Here is a 19,386-nt window from a genome sequence, read left to right as displayed (position 1 = left end):
CCGGACTCGAAATCGTGAGATTGCGGGTTTGGAGGTCCAAACCTCAGCTCGGTCCGACGTTGTGTCGTTGGGAAAGGCGCTTTACACGAATTTCCCACTTGGCTCGGTCCTTTCGGAAACGGACATTAAACCAGGAGACCCTGCCGCTTAAATAACCTAAGAGTGTTGATAGGGGCGTTAAACCCATACCATTTCACCATTTTCACCTGTACATTCTGAATTACTTCCATACACACAAGAGTTTTTTTGTCTTGTTTACTTGTTTTGTGTTTCCTTGATACTCTTCTTTGGTATTATGATATATTCTACAACTTCTGTCCTAGCTTTCCGCTGTTTTATGTGTTGGGTTTTCAGTGTATTCCATACTGTAAAGCTTGTTCGCTTCCCTTTATTCCACTTGAATGAGTAAAGAGAAACACTTTCCTCGTCGCAGTACTTCACTGTTCTTGTGCTCAATACTTTGATTATAATCAAAGGCTATCTTTATAGTGATTTTAAAATGATATATTTTCTCGTCACAATCATTCTTTCCCAGACAAAAGTGAGCGAGGAGAACAGGGAATGCTGCGGGAACACCAAGCAGATCTGGAGGAACTACGTAAAGAGCTACAAGAGAGAGATGAACGCATTGAGGAACTACATGTTGAATACAAGACAAAACTAGAGGTAGACACCTGCAATTTGGTTTTAAATTAAGAATGTGGTTTTCTTTTGAAAGCAGACATGTCTCAATTATTTTTTAGACAATATTAAAGAAATTATGTTTTCGGCCATTGTTGAAGTAAGATATCCCTCTTTACTATAAAGTATAAATGAATATTGTGCCAGAGTTAAATTATAATTGTCTTTCTGACATCATGTGCTCGTCTGTTCTCAGGTCCTGGTGCCTGATGTTATACTCCATTTTAGATTTTGATCCTCTTTTGTGTCTGATGTTTTTCAAGCTTTAAATTTAAACCCAAGCTCCAAATTACAATTGCTGGATTAAGTTTAAATTCTCGTTGTTAATTTGTGTTAACCACTTTACATGCATTGTTATTTTTTACATAAATGTGTATCAATATTATTCTTAGAATGTGAAGTCTGAACTTGAAGCCAAGGTGACAAGCCTTCAGTCTGAGCTGAGCACTGTGGAGCAACGCCGTCAGCAAGAGTTGTTGGAGCAGGATGCTCACATGAGAAATGAGCATGAGAGAAAGCTTCAAGTAAGGGAGAATTGTCATAGGGAGGAGCTTTCTGCCCTTACCAGGGAGTGGAACATTGAACGAAAGGTTCCTTTTCTCAAATGAAATGTTTCCATAGGGTCACTGTTCACTTCCTTGTATGTAGTTGTATTGTGCTTGAATCCTGAGTCTTATGTGTTTCCAGAGTGTGCTCTAGGTCGCTTTGAATTGCTCGGATCAGAGTTTTGTGTTTCTGTATTGGAGAAGTACAGTCGAACCTGCCCTGACGGCCACCTCTATAAGACGGCCACCTGTACAAACGGCCACTTTCCATTTCCCCCCTTGCGTTTTTTCTATATAATGTAACTGTGTAATACGGGCACCTGTCCAACGCGGCCGCGGCCACCATATTTTAACACACAACCCCTATCATACTAAGCATTAACACCTGTCTTAGACGGCCACCTTAGTGACTCCATTACATTTTGTCATTAATTGTGCATTGACCCCTGCTGTTGTGGGTGAGCCGTCATAATCTAATCACCTGTCGTTGTTGTTAGGTAATCCCTCCACTCCAACCGATCATGTTGCGTAAGCCCCTTCCACTGTTGACCAATAGGTACCAATTTCCAGCTGCTGGTGAGGGAAGCGTGTGATCCCTCATAACCCATAAGCCCCGCCCAGAACTCATACACAAATCGTAAGTGAGATGAGTGGTCCCAGTTTACCCAGTCTGTAACAAAGTAACAATGGACGTCAACATGAACTTGTGATAGAAGCGTCGCTCGTTCTTCGAGTGGTGGCGACCCATATGTTTGTTTTACCATGGCACTCGGTCCTCCTTGTCTGACACATTTCGTTTTATTGTCACCCTTGCACAAAATCAACAACAAAATAAAAATAACAAACTAAATACAAACCAACAACAACAACAACAATAATGCGGCTTCTTTCGATTGGGAATGGGGTTTGTTTTCTTCATCTTGATCAGTACTGCCTAAGACGGCCACCTGTCTTATACGGCCACTTTTCTTCTTGACAATGGGTGGCCGTTTTACACAGGTTTGACTGTATATTGACATTATCTGCTGCAATACTTAATGTTATCGGGGTATTCTTGGGTAAAGACAGGAATTGAAATTTCTTTGTCATTTGAATCCTTTTGAACGGATACTGTAAGGTTTCAACTTAAATTTAAGAAAATTCTCATTTTTCATCTAGTGACACTGAAGTAATAAGCCTCAGTCTGCCTCTCAGGTCAGTTTATAGACATTCCAAAGCTCAGGACAGTCTTAGCAAAATGCTGATGGGGTTAGCTACAGAATGGGATTTTTATTGTACTTTCAAAACTGCGATGTCTGGTCCCCAAACCTTATGCTATTGTGATTCTCAGTTGGCATGAAATCTACTTTTGCAGTCCTCGACACTCTGCCCATACACAGTATCGTATGACAGAAGCATTCACATTTGCTCCATACCAAGCTGATCTCTGTTTTGTTCCGAATAATTAGCCTTCTCTTTTAGTTGTCTCTCCAGGAAATTGTTCACTGATATAAGGACATTTTGAGGAAACACTTGAAACACTCAAAACACACATATATTCTGAGCCAATAACATAAATGAACTGTTGAGGTTGACTGAATTTAGGTCTGGGATGAGGATTTTCCAGAAATACATTCTTTCTGAATAGGCATAGTCCAGGTGTGCTCTTGTCCCAAATCATGCTTAGGCTTATAAAACTGCTCATAGTATGTGAATATTGGCTAATGTTAATAAACAATTGGTACTCATGTGCTGCTGTAGATTCTAGCGTTAAGAGTTCTTACCTTGTAGGCCTGTCATTACCTAGATTTGGCGTGCATGTAGTTGTTAAATGAATGAACAGGAGTTTTGCCAGAGAAAGGCATGGATATAATCTGATATTTGCACATACGCACTGCCTGTCTGACTTTGGCTGATGTTTAGCCTTTCTTCCACTGATTCTTTTTCCAAAATATATGCCCAGCACAGTAATGTAGCTTTCTAGAATAATTGTTCAATATATCGAGAACTTAAAAGGAGTTAGCTGATGAGATGTCTTAATTTATTGAGTTAAATCATTTTCAGCACTATGATTTACTTGGAATTTGATCTTGATTGTAAAAGCATTTTTAGTTCTTCTTTCTGGGTGAATGACTATCAACTACTGTGTCACTGTTTTGGTAGAGATGTGCTTGAATCTCCGTCACAGTGTTGTTTGATTTTGGTGATGTGTCTGGTGGTTATTTTATGTTGTTTTTTTATGTTTTTTCTTTCACATTTGTGCACTTGTAGATGCATATGTCTGATGTCCAAGCCACAACCCAACAAGATGAAGTGCGTGAGGTATTTATGTTGCTTTGATTGCTGCTCTTTCTTTATTGGGTAGTTGGTTTTTTTTCTCTTTAGTTGCAGCTCTGATTTTTTAAAAATTTCATTTCCGATAAGTGCCTCAAAACATTTCGGACAGACTTTGACTTTGAAGGCACAGGTATGACTTAGTTTGATTTTAAGATCAATGAAAATCCTGTTTCCTTTCTATTCATATTATATTCCTCTCTGTTTTATCCTGGAGAAATCTAAAAAATTGGATATAAGGGTAGAAGTGCATTCAAAATGAAAAATGGGAAGTTTTGATTCAAATAACATCACAAGTATGTAGACTAGCAGTCAGATGAACATTATGAATGAAATATAGAAGTGAGCCAATGGGACGTGCTCCTTTTTCTGTTGTATACTCTTAAGTTCATATTTATAAAAGGTTCTTATTTTAATGATAACGGGGACATTTTTGTGCTTCTTTTCTTGTTTGCTTGTTTTGTTTTTAATATTTAAAAAAAAATTTATTTTATGTAGCCGTCTTTTCATTTACCCAATAGTGTATAAAACATTTCAGTTTAATGCTTATTTTGTGTTATGACTTACTTTGTTGGGACAAATGAAGCATAATACCAGGGCTGAGTATTATGATGTGGCTCTCAAGTTGTTGCTCTACCCTTTAACTGTACTGCCAATGCACCGAATCCTTCAGGCATGTTCATATGAATGACATGGCAAAACTGTACCCACAAGTCCCCTCTTTGCTCTGAACTAGCCTGGTAACCTTTTGCATGCCTCCTCTTTCTGTATCCCTGAGATAAAACTTTGTATGATACTTAAAGAATTACCATATCTGCCATTTTTTTCCTTAAGAACATAATGTATGATGGATGGCTAAGGTATAGATGCATATTTACCATACTATTTATCTAGTACAGTTTTTATCCAGTTCATCAGAAGTTTTTTTAAAAAGTGCTTAATGGTATCACTATGTACAGATACATATATATATATAAAAGACTTGTTTTTCTGGAAAGTATAATATAATTTACTTTAAACAAGATATTTCCTATTTCAGTGATTACTAGTGACATTTCAATTGTGTATTGTTTAGAGTTTTTAATCAACAAGTTTCCTTTGAGAGTGCAATAATGTTTGTGACAGTGTATGATACTGGCTTAGTTAATAGTTTTAGGCAGTTTGGAATAATCATAGTTCTACTAGAATTTACAATTCTTTTTAATACCTCGGCCTGGATGTTTTAGTGATGAAATGTTTGTCATGTAGTGAAGTACTGAAATGGTTAGCAATTCCATGTCATCTTATGGAAAGGATAGTATTTATTTCCGGTTTGTTTCTGTGTCAATATTATCAATCTGTCATAGTCAGAAGGGTAATCTTTTATGTACTCTTCCCTTTGCTGCATTAGGAGATGGTGGCACAGAATCAAGCAAGGCTTACTGCCTTCCAGTCTGGTGATTCTGCCTCATTGCAACAGCAGGTCATTAGTCTGAGCCATCAGTTGGAGCAGGCGAAGGAGAAACACAAGTAAGAATGCTTCATGCATATGTTGCATTGAGGAGCTGTCAGAAGACAAAACTGGACAACTTAAAGATACAGCTGATAAAAGTCAAATTAGGCTGTTTTGTTTCTGTACCTATATGTACACTTTTGAAATACATCTGTTTAAGCTAGTATGGTATCTCATGCTTTAATTATAATAATTTGATGAAATAAGAAGCATAGTGCTCTGAAAAACAGAAAGTGAAAAACAGGGATGTGTGAAGGTTTTTCTTGCTCTGCCACATAATATACTATATGAGCTCCCAGTCGTCATCATAATGCACTGTGATGAGATTGGCAGATTATCATATTGGCTCACATTGAAACAGCAGAACTATATCTTGATTGAGCAAGGTCGGGCGACTGCTCAGGGTACTCACATTACCTTTTTCATTATTTCACACTATTCCCATTACCTTTCATAATCATTTGTGACTCTTGTTTGTTAAGTGGCCAGTGTGTATATTTATGTATGCATGATTTTCTTAATGCTCAGCTTGACACCAAATAATACACACACTTTTTTTTTTCTAAGTGCAATACAAAGAGGAACTTCAAGAAATTTTTAAAGTTAAAATCTAAAACTTTCTTGTTTTCACTGAAACGAAATTGGGAATTGAATTGTTGTTCTTTGGTTTGTTGTCATTATAAGGTAGGTCTGTCTACATATATATAGCAAAAGAAAGACCTCATTGTTTGCTGAGATGCTTGATTCCTTTCTGTTGTCTGGGTTTTGTTTTTTTTTTTGCTATTTTAGCTTAAGTGTGAAAAATGTTGTATGTACTTGTTTTTCATCCTCCACTTTACTCTGTTTCCTTACACAGTCCAGGCTTATATTTATGAATTGTAAATTAACAATATTTCTGTTACTTCCACTATTTAAGTGAAACTTTTGAAAAGTTAATTTTTTAATTTTGACTTGAGTAAGGAAAAGTTGTTGTTTCTATTATTCTACTCACTTTCCTCTTTTTTTAGCTCTTTTAATTATCTGAAAACTGATATTGTGAAGTGGAATGTGTTCATTGATCTAGGAGATTTTGTGGACTAATCTATGCTTTCGTCTGAATGAATGTCACATATTATACCTATTATATGTTTATGTGTTGTTCATAGGCTGGAGCTTGCTGAAGCTCGTAGTGGAGAAGAGATGTCTAGGGGCACCTTACCTAGTCCTTTGTTGGCAGCTCCTAAGATCTCTTCACAGCCCGGTGATGCCAATTACTCGGTGGATATTCAGGACCTAGAACTTCATAATATAGACCTGGAAGTGAGTGACCAGTTGTCTGTCAAAAACAGTTCAGATCCACAGCTGTGTCTGTGTCCGTTTAAAAAAAATAAGATCTTTTTGAAGATACAAGAGTATTTGGTGGGCTACAGTTGGTAAAAAATTACCACCCCTCTACTGTGTTTTTAGTCTTTTTTAATTTAAAAAAAAAAGATTTTAGCCTGCAAGCTGTACAGTGTAAATAAGTGATATGTACTAAATGCTGTCATGACTTCATATCATTCGACTTCTTGTCTCTGTTATGATTTCTTTCTTTGCAGAATTATGTCTATGCAGTGCTGTATAGTTTGATAAACTTATTTTGACAAGTGTCTTGATTTACTTTTTGTTGTTTTTAAAGATTGATTGATCCTAGCTTTCTTTTAGATTTGGTCTGTATCTAATGTTAAATGTCGTATGTCTATCTTTATGTTGTTTTCTTGTTTGTCTTTGCAGGCTCAACTGTCACAACTCAATGCAGAGCTCAGCCAGAGCAAGATTCGGGAGAGGGAGCTGAGTCGCAAAGTGAGCCCTGATTGTGTGTCTGTCATGATAAAAGTCTTTCCTGAAAGAAAAATTGTGAGAGGGTAGAGTGCTTATGGACCATTATTGCTTTCTGTATTCACAGAAAGTGTAATCAATATTTCAAAATCTGAAATGGCTGAAACATGCTTAAAATTTTTTCTTCTTTTTATTGATAAAGAGACATTTGTACTCTTCACTTGTGTCGTTTGTTGTGAAATTCAAAATTTTTCCGCTTGTAGTACTGTTTGCTGACAGTATTCATGGTATATTCTCTAGGTATATTGTCTTTTTGAAGGGCTTCCCAAACGATAATTTCCCATATCAAATATTTCATTAAATGAAGCTTTTGGTGGTCTTTGTGGCTGTAAGTTCACTTGTTTTGTAACTGATCTAGTAAACTCTTCTCCTGCTGTGTGTCTATTTGGGGACCATTGTATTTAACAGTTATATCTGACGGAATGAAGCCAAGTCTTTCCTTGTGTGTAAAAAGTGCCACAATTTTCCTGTTCTAGACCACTTCATGTCAAAAACTTGCAATTAGATTTGTCACACTGCAGGAGAGGAATTAATGATTTTTCTTTCTTTCTGTCATTCCTATGTTGTAATGTCTGGTTGCAAAATAGGATAGGAAAAAACAATGGGAAAAAAGTCTGTTTATGGAACTTTTAAGATGATCTAATATTTCATTGTCTTTTATCCGCTCCAATGGAAGCCTTACAGAGCTAATCACTTGTTTGCACTCTCGGCAGATTGAAAAAATGGAGGTCAAGGGCAAATATCCTCAGGATGATGATGACCCTCCTTTAAGTCTAGATGGTTCCTACAGTAACCATGACGATTCGGCTGTCTTCAGAGAGCCCACAGAATTTGAGGTAACATTTTCTGTTGTTAGTTCTGTGAGTAGTTCATGAGCTGTGTCGGGTGTGTGTATGACAAGCTTGCTTAGTTGTCTTGTTATTTTAAAAGATATAGCCTCTTACTTCAGAATTCCTTGAGAGCTTTGTATTGAACCGCATATTTTTATTAGTGTAATTAAACATAAGAAAGGACTGTTATAAGACTTGATTATGATATATTGACGACAACTACAGATATTTGTGATGTAATGGTTAATCTCTTCACCTTGCAAGCTGTGTGTTCAGTTCCGTAGTGGAGAAGGTATTTTATTATCTCCTTTCTCCCGCGATGTAATATCCTTTAAAGCTGTGGTTGGCACTAACACGGAGGGCCAAAGCAACATGATATATAAATATGAGGCATCGTGGTGAAATGAGGCGCCCGTTAAAATAATAAAATCAAAGAAACGGACATTTTTCTGGCTTTCGGGCAAATTTGTCTAATTTTCTGTTTTGGCTCAACACCTTTTGTGTCCATTTTAAAACACATTTCCGTGTTCACTTTACTGAAAAACTTTGATTAAAGGCACAAAAACTGTAAATTTTCAGTTTCCAAGGACTCTCAAGCTATGAAAATTACCAAACTTTGGCAGCCATTTTCTCGCTAATTTTACCTCTCAAAGAAAGCGACCCCCACCTCCTTGAATTGCAAATATCATGACTTCTGTTCTACATAGATTGTACCACAAATGATCTATGTGTTGTTGGGGTTGAAAAGGTAAACTGTTTTTTGGCCTGTGCTTGTTCATAGCATGGGGTCAGGGGACTTTTCTCTTCCTGACTGAAAGGTATGTGATGTTGATTAGTGTTCTTATGTACTGTAGTATGTATTATTTATTCAATGTATTTTGTTTGTTGCAGTACCTGAAGAACATCCTGTACGAATTCATGATGGGCAAGGAGACGAGGGTAAGTATTGACTAAGCGTTAGTCAAAAATAAACCTTATCTATCTATGTGTATGCTCTTTTAATGGCCCCCATTTTAGGTGGGTTGTTTTTTTCTCTCCTTTTAAGTAATGACACGGAGAGCTGAGTAGATATTTTTGTTGCATTACTTGGGCGTTTTCCTTTTTTGTAGTTTTATCACCCTTATTAAATCAAATGTTTTATTGCCATATATGTTACATTATCCAATACTGGTATCTATTTGCCTTTTTGACACCATAGGTGTTCTGTTTTTAATATTGCCTCTGGTTTTCAGAGCAAAGTTTCTTTATTTCAATTTTTTCTGGCTTTCAGACGCTGGCTCGCGTGATTGCCACTGTGGTCAGATTCTCAGATGAACAAACCAGAAATGTAGTTGCCAAGGCAGATGCTAAATCGGTGAGTCTTTTCGTTTACAATACCAGTAATTACTCGTAGGGACTTTTTCACAGTTCTCTTTCAGCCTCAGCACAGAGGTTTATGTGGCTTGAAATTCTTGGTCTCTGTATCCAGCTCTTTTTTTGGGGACTTGGTAATCTCTAGAATTCCACTTTTAAAAATTAGACCTTAGTAACCGCTCCCTTTGATCTTTTTAAAGTATACATGTCTTTAAATTCTGCATAATTGTGTTTAATGGAACTTTTTTTGTCTCGCTTCTTGTTTATTTGGGACTTTGTGAAGAATTTTTTCTGTTTTATTTTGGATCAGTTGTTTTACTTAGCATGTTTCTTTTGATGTAAGATTGGATTTCTTAATTTGGTGAAAATGCTCTACATTAGGATGAACCATTGCTAGTTCAGCATTCTTCATGTCAAGAATTTATTTCCAATTTGCTTCCGTGAGATGAGATGATTTGGGATAGCATGATGCTTTTTTTAGTTTAAAAAAAAAAAATGTAAATGTTGTTTTGAGTGTTGTCCTGCAGTATTTTGTTGTGTAATTTACTGTACTTTTTTTCTTCATATGAAAACAATACTTACCTGTACCAGTCCAATACAGAATTTTTCAGGGTTTCCATCATATTGGGAATACCTGGTATGTTAATGCTTTGAATTATGGAAGGAAATTGAAGTTACAAGGTTTGAAAAGTATGGTGAAAATGTTCATGACTCAAAATCTTTCTTTTTTTAAACTTTCTGTAAAAAGTGTACTACAGACAATGCACACTACTTACTGATTCAAAGGTAGCAGACAGCCGTCCTCTAAAAACTGCTTTTCCTTTCACTGGAAATGGATTGCTAGGGATAGACATCTGGAGGGTCTACAGACACAAAATCATCATTATTTTCTAAGATAAAAACACCTTTGCAAGTATACACTGCGTGGCTAATAAGTTACTCCTTGTTTGGCCCCACTTTTTGGTAATCTTTGAAGTAGATGACAAGAAAAAGGCAGCTTTGAAAAATCCACATACAAATCTCCCTCGTATTTATATGGATTTTGTGAGAAAATCTTGAGAGCAATCAAAATTGAAAATGGCATGCAATGAATAAAAGTGCATTAGATAGATTTTAGAAAATTGCAAGAGACTAGGGCATGACTATGTTAGCAAAGTATTGTGTGTTCTTTTAGTTGTGAACATAGTCTGTTCAGAACCCTAAGAACTTGTCAGTCTGACAATCTGACTACTTTAAACTCCTAATCATTTTGCAGATCTGATCTCAACAGACAGTTCACATGGTACTTATCATTTCCTTACTTTTGCATCCCTGATGTTGTCCTTTTTATTTCTGTTATGGGGAATTTTTGCTCTCACGTTTTCTTTTTATTTGAAGGATTGAAGTAACAGGTTTTTTTGGGGGGTACTGGTATCTGTAGTGTAAAATAAAAAGTAAGTATGTATGCTAGTATTTCGGGCAACTAATTTTCTGTGGGTTATTTCTTTGCCTTGTCTGTGAGCTTTGCAATTGTTATACTTTGGCTTTAATAAACAAATGTGAGGTTTTTGTCATTTTCCTAATCTTGAGATTCTTTTTTGTATTGTTTTCCTCTGTCAAGTGACATGTTTGACAATGTAGACCAGCATATTGAATAAGTCATGTCTTTGTTTGACCTAGTATGTCACATAGCCCAACTCCAGTTTGTTTCAAATTATATGCAGTTTGAGGGTTGCTGAGGCAGGGGTGTGTTTGTATTCATGAAATCGAGTGTAAGTGTCAGCATGCTTGAAAGTATGTTGTTGTTCATGATTGGTCTCTTGTTCAAGTTTGTGTTTTTTGTGTATGTGAGTGAAAGAGAGAGAAGGGAGAGAAAGAGTGAAAAAGTAAGTGTGATTGTCTTGTCATGTGCCTGACATAACCATTGTCTTTGATTTCTTAGCAATACTGCTCTTTCTGGACAACAGTGCAGTTAAAAAAATATTGATCAAGAGTTTTGCAACTCCTCTGATGCTGTTTCGTCATTCGATCTTATGAAGCTGATATGGACAGCCATAATGCTTATGAGTAGTGAACGGAAGGAATAAAAATTAGAAATTGTGGAAATGGGGGTGGATATTTAGTAGAAGTGTTTGGCCTATAGTCTCTTCTTTGTTTTACATTGATTAAGTGTGGGTAACCAATCATTTTGTACAGATTTTTTTCCTTTTATTTTCCTGTTTTTGAACTTTTCAATGGTCTTATCACTCAATGTTTTTTGTGGATGGGTTTATTTCTAACTGCTTTCACCTGCAACATTACTTATTCCCCTTTGTTGATGGTGATCCATAAAGAATGATGTTTTGTAATTCGCTTTATAGAATCAATGTTTTTTAGCATGGCGATTTACCCCTTTTCGTCTAGTCTTGTACTCTATGCTCACTCAGTCACACAGGGCTTCAAATGATTTATTTCCAGTTTGTTATGGCTTAAACACAGTTTGCCAGTTAAATTTGTGCACCGTTAGTTTTTGCCGATTAATGGAGCTTAGGGTGAAGGGACCTGTAACTGTATGTCTCCATAGTTGTGTAGATGTTCAGCCGAAGAAAATTTGGTACTTTTGATCAAGTCGAATTAGAACCATTTGACAATTATCGCAGAGTCTAGAATGTTGGAAATTTTGTGTAGTCTTCTTTCATTGTAAATGTATCTTTGGTGAGTGCACATTCATAGACCTCTTGATTTTGTATTATTTCGTGTAGCAGTCATCTGGTTATTGGTATAACAACATTAAGTGTATGTATTCCCCGTACCCCCACCCCAACCCCACCACCACCACTTTTGAGGTTTCCAAGCCCACGATTTTGATAGACATTCCCCTTTGAAAAAGCCTTCATTGTGTGAATTTGCTTGCTACAGTTAAGTTTTTGCTTGAGAACAATTGGTGTTAATTGTAAAATCAACGTGAAAAAAGGAAATGCATTATAATAATAAATTGTAAGGGTCTTCTGTTAAAATTCCTCTGTCAGTGGAGTCCGAGTGCAGGTCTAGAAGTGTTTGGTTGGCAGCTCTACCCCGACCCAAGTTAAGTTTTTTTGTCACATGACTAGTTTTTGATTTGATGTTTCAAAACATAACTTACTATACATTGATTTTTTTTTCTCTCTATATTTCTTGATTTTTTAAACTTGTAATTTTATGTTGCACCTGGATTTTTTTCAGGAGTTTACTTTTCCAGAGTTTTTTGGGGGGCTGTGGAATTTAGTGTGAATATTGGAGATATGAATTTGGCCGTTTAACTCTTTTCCTACCAGGCTAAAATCCACCACTGGCCCAGGGCTTTTCCCTGACCTATTTTTACGCCCCTACCCCGCCACAGGAAAATGTCAAAACATCCGACTAAACACACACAAACCATATCATGTGGCCCATCAAACTGAAGGTTAAAAAATAATCTATCAGATGGTGATACAATATTAAAGATTAATTCCAATTATATTAGTTTGGGGTTTCTAAAAGTGATTATGCAATATCGAATGTGTCATATGAAACAACAATTTTCCTGCTTTGAAAGGTCATATTTAAAAAGGTACAACAACAGCATCATTCAGACTTCCCAGGTAGGTTGCCTCAAGTAATGCAAAGAAAAGCTGAAAGTTGTGTATGTGTACCTAATAAAGAAGTGAAATATGAGACATATGCTGAAGTCAGGAGAGCTCTTTTTTAAAGATTTTTACGTTTCGAAGGGGACAAAAAAAAGCACTGAAATGACTGAAAATCGTCTCTCAGTGCTATATTTCTTTCGTATCTGCTAACAGGAAGTCTATTCTATTATTTTGAAAACTTGGATTGGCCGAGAATTTCATTACTGGATTGGAATAGATAGCGAGCCACTCGAGCCCTATTTTGCGGCTCTCAATCCAGCGAGGCCAGGTTCTCGAGCCGCAAAATGCGGCTCGCGGTAGTGAAAGTGTTAATGAAGGTTGGCGTCATATTTATGAAAGGCTGACACAGGTTTAAAAAAAAACTAAGGTGTAAAGCATCCAACAATATGTAGGCCTACTGTTATTTATCTATTTCAGCACGTGGTAAAATAACTAGTATCTTTTGCCCTTGTGTAGTTTGAAAGGTGTGACACTGCATTATGTTTAGACCTGAGCAAAGTTTTTGTCCTCCTTGTTATATTTGATCTCTTGGTCTTTGAGATATAAGGTAAGGCTTATGTCCTCTCGTATCATCTGTGCTTGTGCGAGTAGTTGGAGGGTGTTGCTCATTGGTCTTACTTTTTCACTTTCTGTCTGTTATTGCTGTCTGTTTTTTTTCTCAGCAGTTGATGACCGTTATTTCATCAATTTTTTTCTCATAACTTCAAGCAATGAAATTTTAATGTCGACATTTAAATAGGCTACTACTGATGCATTCTTTCAATGCTTGAGAAAAAAGATTAGTTGGGGAGGAGGTCAATGAGTTATTTCGTATATTACTCAGGGAGGTTCTGTTGTGTTTATGGGTTCTATTCTGTTACAAACTTTTAGTCTGCATTTAATGTATGGCTTGCAGAAAAACTACACAGCTAACAAGTGACTGATTCAGTATGTTCATGTAAAAAAAGTAAGCAAGTAATATTCGTCTCACAGTGGACTGTTGAAATTTCTCTTGTAAGTGTTGATATAATATATTCTCTGGTAAGTCATTTTAACTTTACTGTTCTGAGCTAGTAAAATGAACTTTTAGCATGCATGCAAGCATGTACATGGTTAATATATATATATATATATATATATATACTGTGGGAAACAAAAGGCAACTTTGACTGTCTACTCCAAAGGAAAGTGGAAGATTCTTTTAAAAGAGATGCAGGCTTATGGTATCATTTTTATGACCTGTAGTTTCTACAACTTGTCATTACAAGAATGCCTCAGGGCTTCTGAAAGAGTGGATACAATTTGGAGTCTTGATTGAGTAGCTAATCAACGTGGAGAGTCTTCAAACCGATACTGAAATCTGGAGGCTCAAATTGTTATTGCATGTTCTTCACAGACACAGTTATGTTGAGGAGTAAGTGCATTAACATACTGCATTGACATATGCTTGTGTTTTGTATTTTCAAGGATTGTCGCAAAGATTTTTCTCCAGCAAAGGCAATTTTTTTGAAAACTGCATGTGAATTTCTGTATTCGTGATTGATGAGGTTTTGGTATTAGTGGAGAATTCTGGGCTCATTCTGTTACTATATTTTCTTTGTTGATCAGTGAGTACTGTGGTATATGTCCATGACTTATAGATTGTTATTTTTAAGAAAGTCTCACTGCTGTTTCCTGGAGCATTTTTTTCCTTTTATTTTCACAGCTGTGGCGTTCCCCATGAAAGCTGTCTGCGTATATCGGATAAGTCTACCCTTCCTGTGAATTTGATGTACCATGCTTTGAGGATATAGGCTGGTGTCAAAAAGGGACAAGGCTTTGTCATTGGGTTTCTATCTCTCTGTATCAAATCAAACTGGAGTAATATCAGGCCCCCTTCATGTATTTCCGAGAGAAATTAATGGTTGAAAATGGCAATCTGTAAAAGTTTCTAATAAACAAGCTGTTAAAAATACCAATGCGATTAGTGTAACAGGTGGTTTCAATAAACTGTTCTTCCACTGTGGACATGAATGGGAAGAAAGTGTGCCATGCTTCTTTGCTGACATTACAAATGTGGAATACATTCCTCTGAGATGACTATCATGAATTGTTTACTCTGCTTCACTCTTTGGGGGTTGTATTACTAGACAAAGAAACATTTGTTTTGATGAAATACTTTTGAAGGTATTCACCTTTACACTTTTAAGCGTGTGATTGAAAAGCATTCATTGAATATTTTATCAGCAGATAGTCTCAATTCTATTATTGTTCCTGCTTTTTGTTATACTTTTGTTTGTTTTGGGTTTTTTTTTTTTTTGTGGGTTTTAATTCGGTGGACTTAAAACAAGACATGATAATCATTATCAGTAGATACTACTTTCGTGCGACTACTTTCGTGCGATACTGTAACTGAAAATGATTTCACAAATATATATATATATATGTGAATTGTTTAAGGATGGTAAGAGGGGGTGATTAATTTGGTTAGCTTGTATTTGAAATCTATCCTCTCTTATGTTTTATGGGTTTTAGAGTAGGCCTGCTCCAGTTTTCATAAGTAAGTTCCTATGACAACAAATGTTGTCTTAATTTATACTTGTTCGGCAAATAATTGGGGGGGGGGGGGGGTCACCACATTTGGTATCAAATTGGTGGTCATATAACATTACTGTAAGATTCATTTGCCGTTTGAAAATAATTTTTACAGTGAAAGCCATTGTCTGTATTCTTCATAAATTCTTTAGAGTAGCGTAGTGTTAAAGGATATATACACTCTCACATACATCTATGTACAGGTACAGAAAGTAAAGGACAGTGTAAAAGGTCTTTTGCAGTGCATACCAAAAGGGCAATTCAAAACTTTCAGATTTACCATTCTCTCTTGTGCTTGGCTGTCTGAAGAATTGAGACTGGGTTTAAAAAAAATCAGTATTTATCATTGCTTTGTAAAGACTGCAGGTTTTACACATTTCTACAATTTTACATTACTATCCAAATGTCAAACTCCTCATAATCAAACACCTCTCTTTCCAGTTTTTCATGACCTTATTAAACAAGATCAACAAGTTCAGTGAGAAATGAATTGTGTTGCAACTGGACCAGATATTACAGTGCTGTTGAACTATAGTGCAGTATATGATTCTCTTCACTTGTCTTTTCATCTGCTCTTCTGTTATAGTGGTGGGTTGTCCTTATTTTTCTGTAAACTGTAACTGTTATCTTAATCAGTTCCAGGCAAAATGCGGGCATAATTGCTTTGCCTCGCCATGGACTACAACTCAACAATACTCTATTCTAACTAGTTGAACAGATGCATGTCTTCTGAAAACTTGTAAGTGGGCTGATAAGCAATATGTTTTCTTCCATATAAGTAATTTCGAGTGGCATTTTCTTTTCTGCATTTGAATTTGTGATATGTTTAAACAGTGCTGTGAAGTGCAAAAGTCCCGTTCATCTTCGCACAGCGGTGATAAGATGACATTTGTAGACACTGACATGTCCTACGCATTAACAGTACCAAAGAAATTCTCATTCTTTGTTTTTGCTTGATCCCATGTGTTATAAGTACCGGTACCTCACTGTTCAGCCATTTTTGCCTGTTGTTTTAAGTATGAATGGTAATGTTGTTTTAAAGCTTCTTTATCTGAGTCTGCCTTGCACTTGCACTTATCATGATACATACAAGCTGAGCTTGAGAACAGATTTCATTATGTAGCTTTTTCTCTTTTGTAAATTTCTGATTTTACATATTTTACTTTACAGTGCTCAAATTTAGTTAGTTGATATTTTTTAGTGGCGATTTCTCTTTTTTAAATTCATTTTTATAATCAATACTGATTTTGCTTATACTATTTAGCTTCCACAGCTGAAATTCAAAATAATTTGTGTTGCTAAAATTGTTGACATAATGCTCTTGATAATCCTTGTCAAAGATTTCATTATGTCTAGATCTACAAGTGAATTGAACTTGGATGAAAACCATCTGATGGGAGAAATGGTTTGTTGAACAAATGGAAGATTTTATCCTTGTTTTTGGAATATCAAGCTTCACTTTTTTCTTATCCTTTCTAGAAAATTACTTAGAATTTCTTTGTATATATATATATATATATATATTCTTTTGATTACCATTATGGTCTATGCTTGATGTATTGTGTAATTTATTCTAGCTCATAAATTTCACTGCCACACCAACAACTGGCAGGTCTGTGAAACTGCTCTGTCCTTTTCTCACAGTGCACTTCAAGGGCAAAAATGCTCCGTCATTTGTTGTGGTGCTAACTTCTGTATTAGCTTCCTTTGGTTTTCTGAAAAAAAAATGTTTATGGTGAGTTTTATTATTCTATTATTTATTGATTGCCTTTATTGTTCTCATCAGTTTACATAAGGTCTGAATAGCAGGGCATAATTGCTACAGTGGTTTGAAAAGACATGGACTGAGGTGACTGGAACTGAATATAATATAAGCATACTAGATGAGGCTCGGAAAAGGAAGAGATCTGAGGTCATTGTTGGAGTTTTTTTAGTTTTAACAACTGCCATTTTGAGATAGATTGAGATAGACTGTTTCGAAAGATTTTAATGAAATATGATAAACTTTTATGTGGAAAAGCTAGGATTTTTGTCTCTACGTTATTTTGCAATGTTTACACTAGATAATTTCCTAATTGTTGTAATGTAGTGAGAAGCCTGGTCCTGCTGCAAGAATTTCATGGCAGAGAGGTTTATGAGATTCTCATTGTCAGCTGAACTGTGAAACCAACTGGAACTGGAGTATGACAACATTTTCTGGCTTTTGTTGTAAAATGTGCAATGTCCTTTGTTATTTATTATTCTCCCTACTGCTGTAAATATGTTTTCTCACATTATCATCATATATATATAAAGTACATGTAGAACTATTTATTTATTACAAGGAAAATTGGAAAGTAGCTTCAAAAACACTGAAACTCCAAGGCTGTCTTGGTTAATTTCCATTATGTTCATGATTTTTCAAGCCTTTTATATTCTGTGATAAAGAGGGAAGTTGAGGAAATTCTTAATACAGTATAACACAGATAGCTTGAATTCGTCGAAGCTGGCCTCGGTAGTTCGAGGGATATCTTATAAAGATAAAGAAGAAAAAAAAATGGACCACAGGCACAGTTCGATGGATGCGTGATTTCAAGCCTTCTGTGTTCGACCTATCCTTGTTATACTGTACCTTTCACAATATAGATGTCAGAGGGTACAGGAAGCCTCTGATATCACCTATGGCATTCCACATGTCGGTAGTTAGGTCTATCATCCTTTGTTGTTTGACTTCACATACACATACAGTGTACATAAATGCGTTACTCATATCAAACAGAGGCTACTCACTGACACATAATACATTGAGAGTGTGTATTTCTTTTGGTCACTCCCTGTTATGCTGGTTGTGTTTATGTTAATCTTGTCCTTGCTAATGTTAGCAAACTCTGTCTTTGTGGAGAGATTATGTGTAACAAAGCAGCCCATCTCATGACAAGTCCCGTACAAATGTCTGTGCAGCATTCTTGAAATAGTAATTTCAAGTGGAGTGTACTTGATTGGTTCTTTATTAGGAGTGGACACGTTATTTTACTATGTTTGTCTTATATAGAATGTAATGTATTCTGTAATTTCTGGATAAGTGTGACAGTATATATTCGAAAGTTCTGTTTGATGAAGATAAAGATTTTTTAAAAATTGTGCGGACTTTGAGGAGCTTTAGAATGCAAGGAAGAAAGGTAGACACTGTTTTTGCAGTGATGTGTCTATGTATGTGAGGGGGGCTGTTTTTTGTCATTATCGTGAGATACTCTGTTAAAACGAGTGATTTGAAGAATAAAAGATGGTTGCTGATTCTATCTGCTATGCTGTTGTGTTTGAATTTTGTTTGCTTTTTTTGTCAATATTATAGCAGAACTGAATCTTTTATTTATTTCTATTAATTTCACTGAACCACATTCCTTCATTTCCTTTGACATTTGAATATCTATCTCATCCATTCTTACTTAATTACTTTGCTTTTAATATCACAAATTTTAATTTGGCCAATTTACGTCTTATTTTATATCAAAAGACAAGATGGGATTGCAGTTTGGTTCCTGAGAAATAGTTTTTTTATTTTAAGTATCAGTCAGAGGCCTTTTTTTTTAAAAGTTACCCTGCTTGGAGAATCAATAAAAGATGGTTGTAGCTTAATATTCTTTGTGTACATTTTTTGCAGTAAGTTTGTTACAGAGTGAAATGATGGTTTCATATGGGTATCTCAGATAATCTCATCTTTTTTTTCAACTTTGCTGGCACCCAGATTTTGTGAATGCTCCAAACTAGAATTATGTTTAATTTGACTTATGGTTCAGAATTTGAATTACAAATCTTTGCCTCTTGTTGTCTAAAGCTGTTGTCAATTTGTTTGGTCTTGAAAGTCTTTTGTGCTGAAAGAATACAAATCAAGACACAATGTCCACCATGGGCTTAAGAGTAATAAGAGCAGTAGTCGGAGAAATAAAAATATAATTGAGGGATATGTCATTTTAGCACTATTTTGTACAGACCTTTCTAGTGATATGTAGCCCAAAAATGACACCTTGTCTGAACAGTTTAAAGAAAGCTATTGCGAAGCAGAAATAGGTAGGCCTACTGGAATAGCAGTAACAACAAGTGTATGTCTGCAAGAACCATCTGGTTTCCATTAAAAATTATGTTGAAAAAGGAGGACTGAG

The 19,386-nt window shown here is 35.8% G+C and overlaps 1 protein-coding gene across 5 annotated transcripts in view; it reads left to right on the top strand.

The window, feature by feature from the left end:
• Nucleotides 1-18,527, top strand: part of LOC101853669 (golgin subfamily A member 4) — a 42,524-nt gene extending 23,997 nt beyond the window's left edge. For 2 of the 5 annotated variants that reach the window (XM_013089240.2, XM_005091051.3), the window contains 9 exons: nt 536-666; nt 1,074-1,271; nt 4,930-5,048; nt 6,177-6,330; nt 6,784-6,852; nt 7,602-7,724; nt 8,610-8,657; nt 8,989-9,072; nt 14,379-18,527. In XM_013089240.2, the coding sequence (XP_012944694.1) occupies nt 536-666; nt 1,074-1,271; nt 4,930-5,048; nt 6,177-6,330; nt 6,784-6,852; nt 7,602-7,724; nt 8,610-8,657; nt 8,989-9,072; nt 14,379-14,396 (944 nt within the window). In that variant the 3' untranslated portion in view covers nt 14,397-18,527. Of the gene's footprint in view, nt 1-535; nt 667-1,073; nt 1,272-3,476; nt 3,528-4,929; nt 5,049-6,176; nt 6,331-6,783; nt 6,853-7,601; nt 7,725-8,609; nt 8,658-8,988; nt 9,073-10,326; nt 10,354-14,378 lie in introns of all 5 variants that reach the window. The other 3 variants (XM_005091050.3, XM_005091052.3, XM_035972926.1) reach the window with 3 other exon arrangements.
• The last annotated feature ends 859 nt before the right edge of the window (nt 18,528-19,386 follow it).

Source organism: Aplysia californica, unplaced genomic scaffold (assembly GCF_000002075.1).
Source record: "Aplysia californica isolate F4 #8 unplaced genomic scaffold, AplCal3.0 scaffold00025, whole genome shotgun sequence".
NCBI classification, from domain to species: domain Eukaryota; kingdom Metazoa; phylum Mollusca; class Gastropoda; order Aplysiida; family Aplysiidae; genus Aplysia; species Aplysia californica.
The sequence above is the reverse complement of the archived record's forward strand: the minus strand, read 5'-3'. Positions and strand labels throughout refer to the sequence as shown.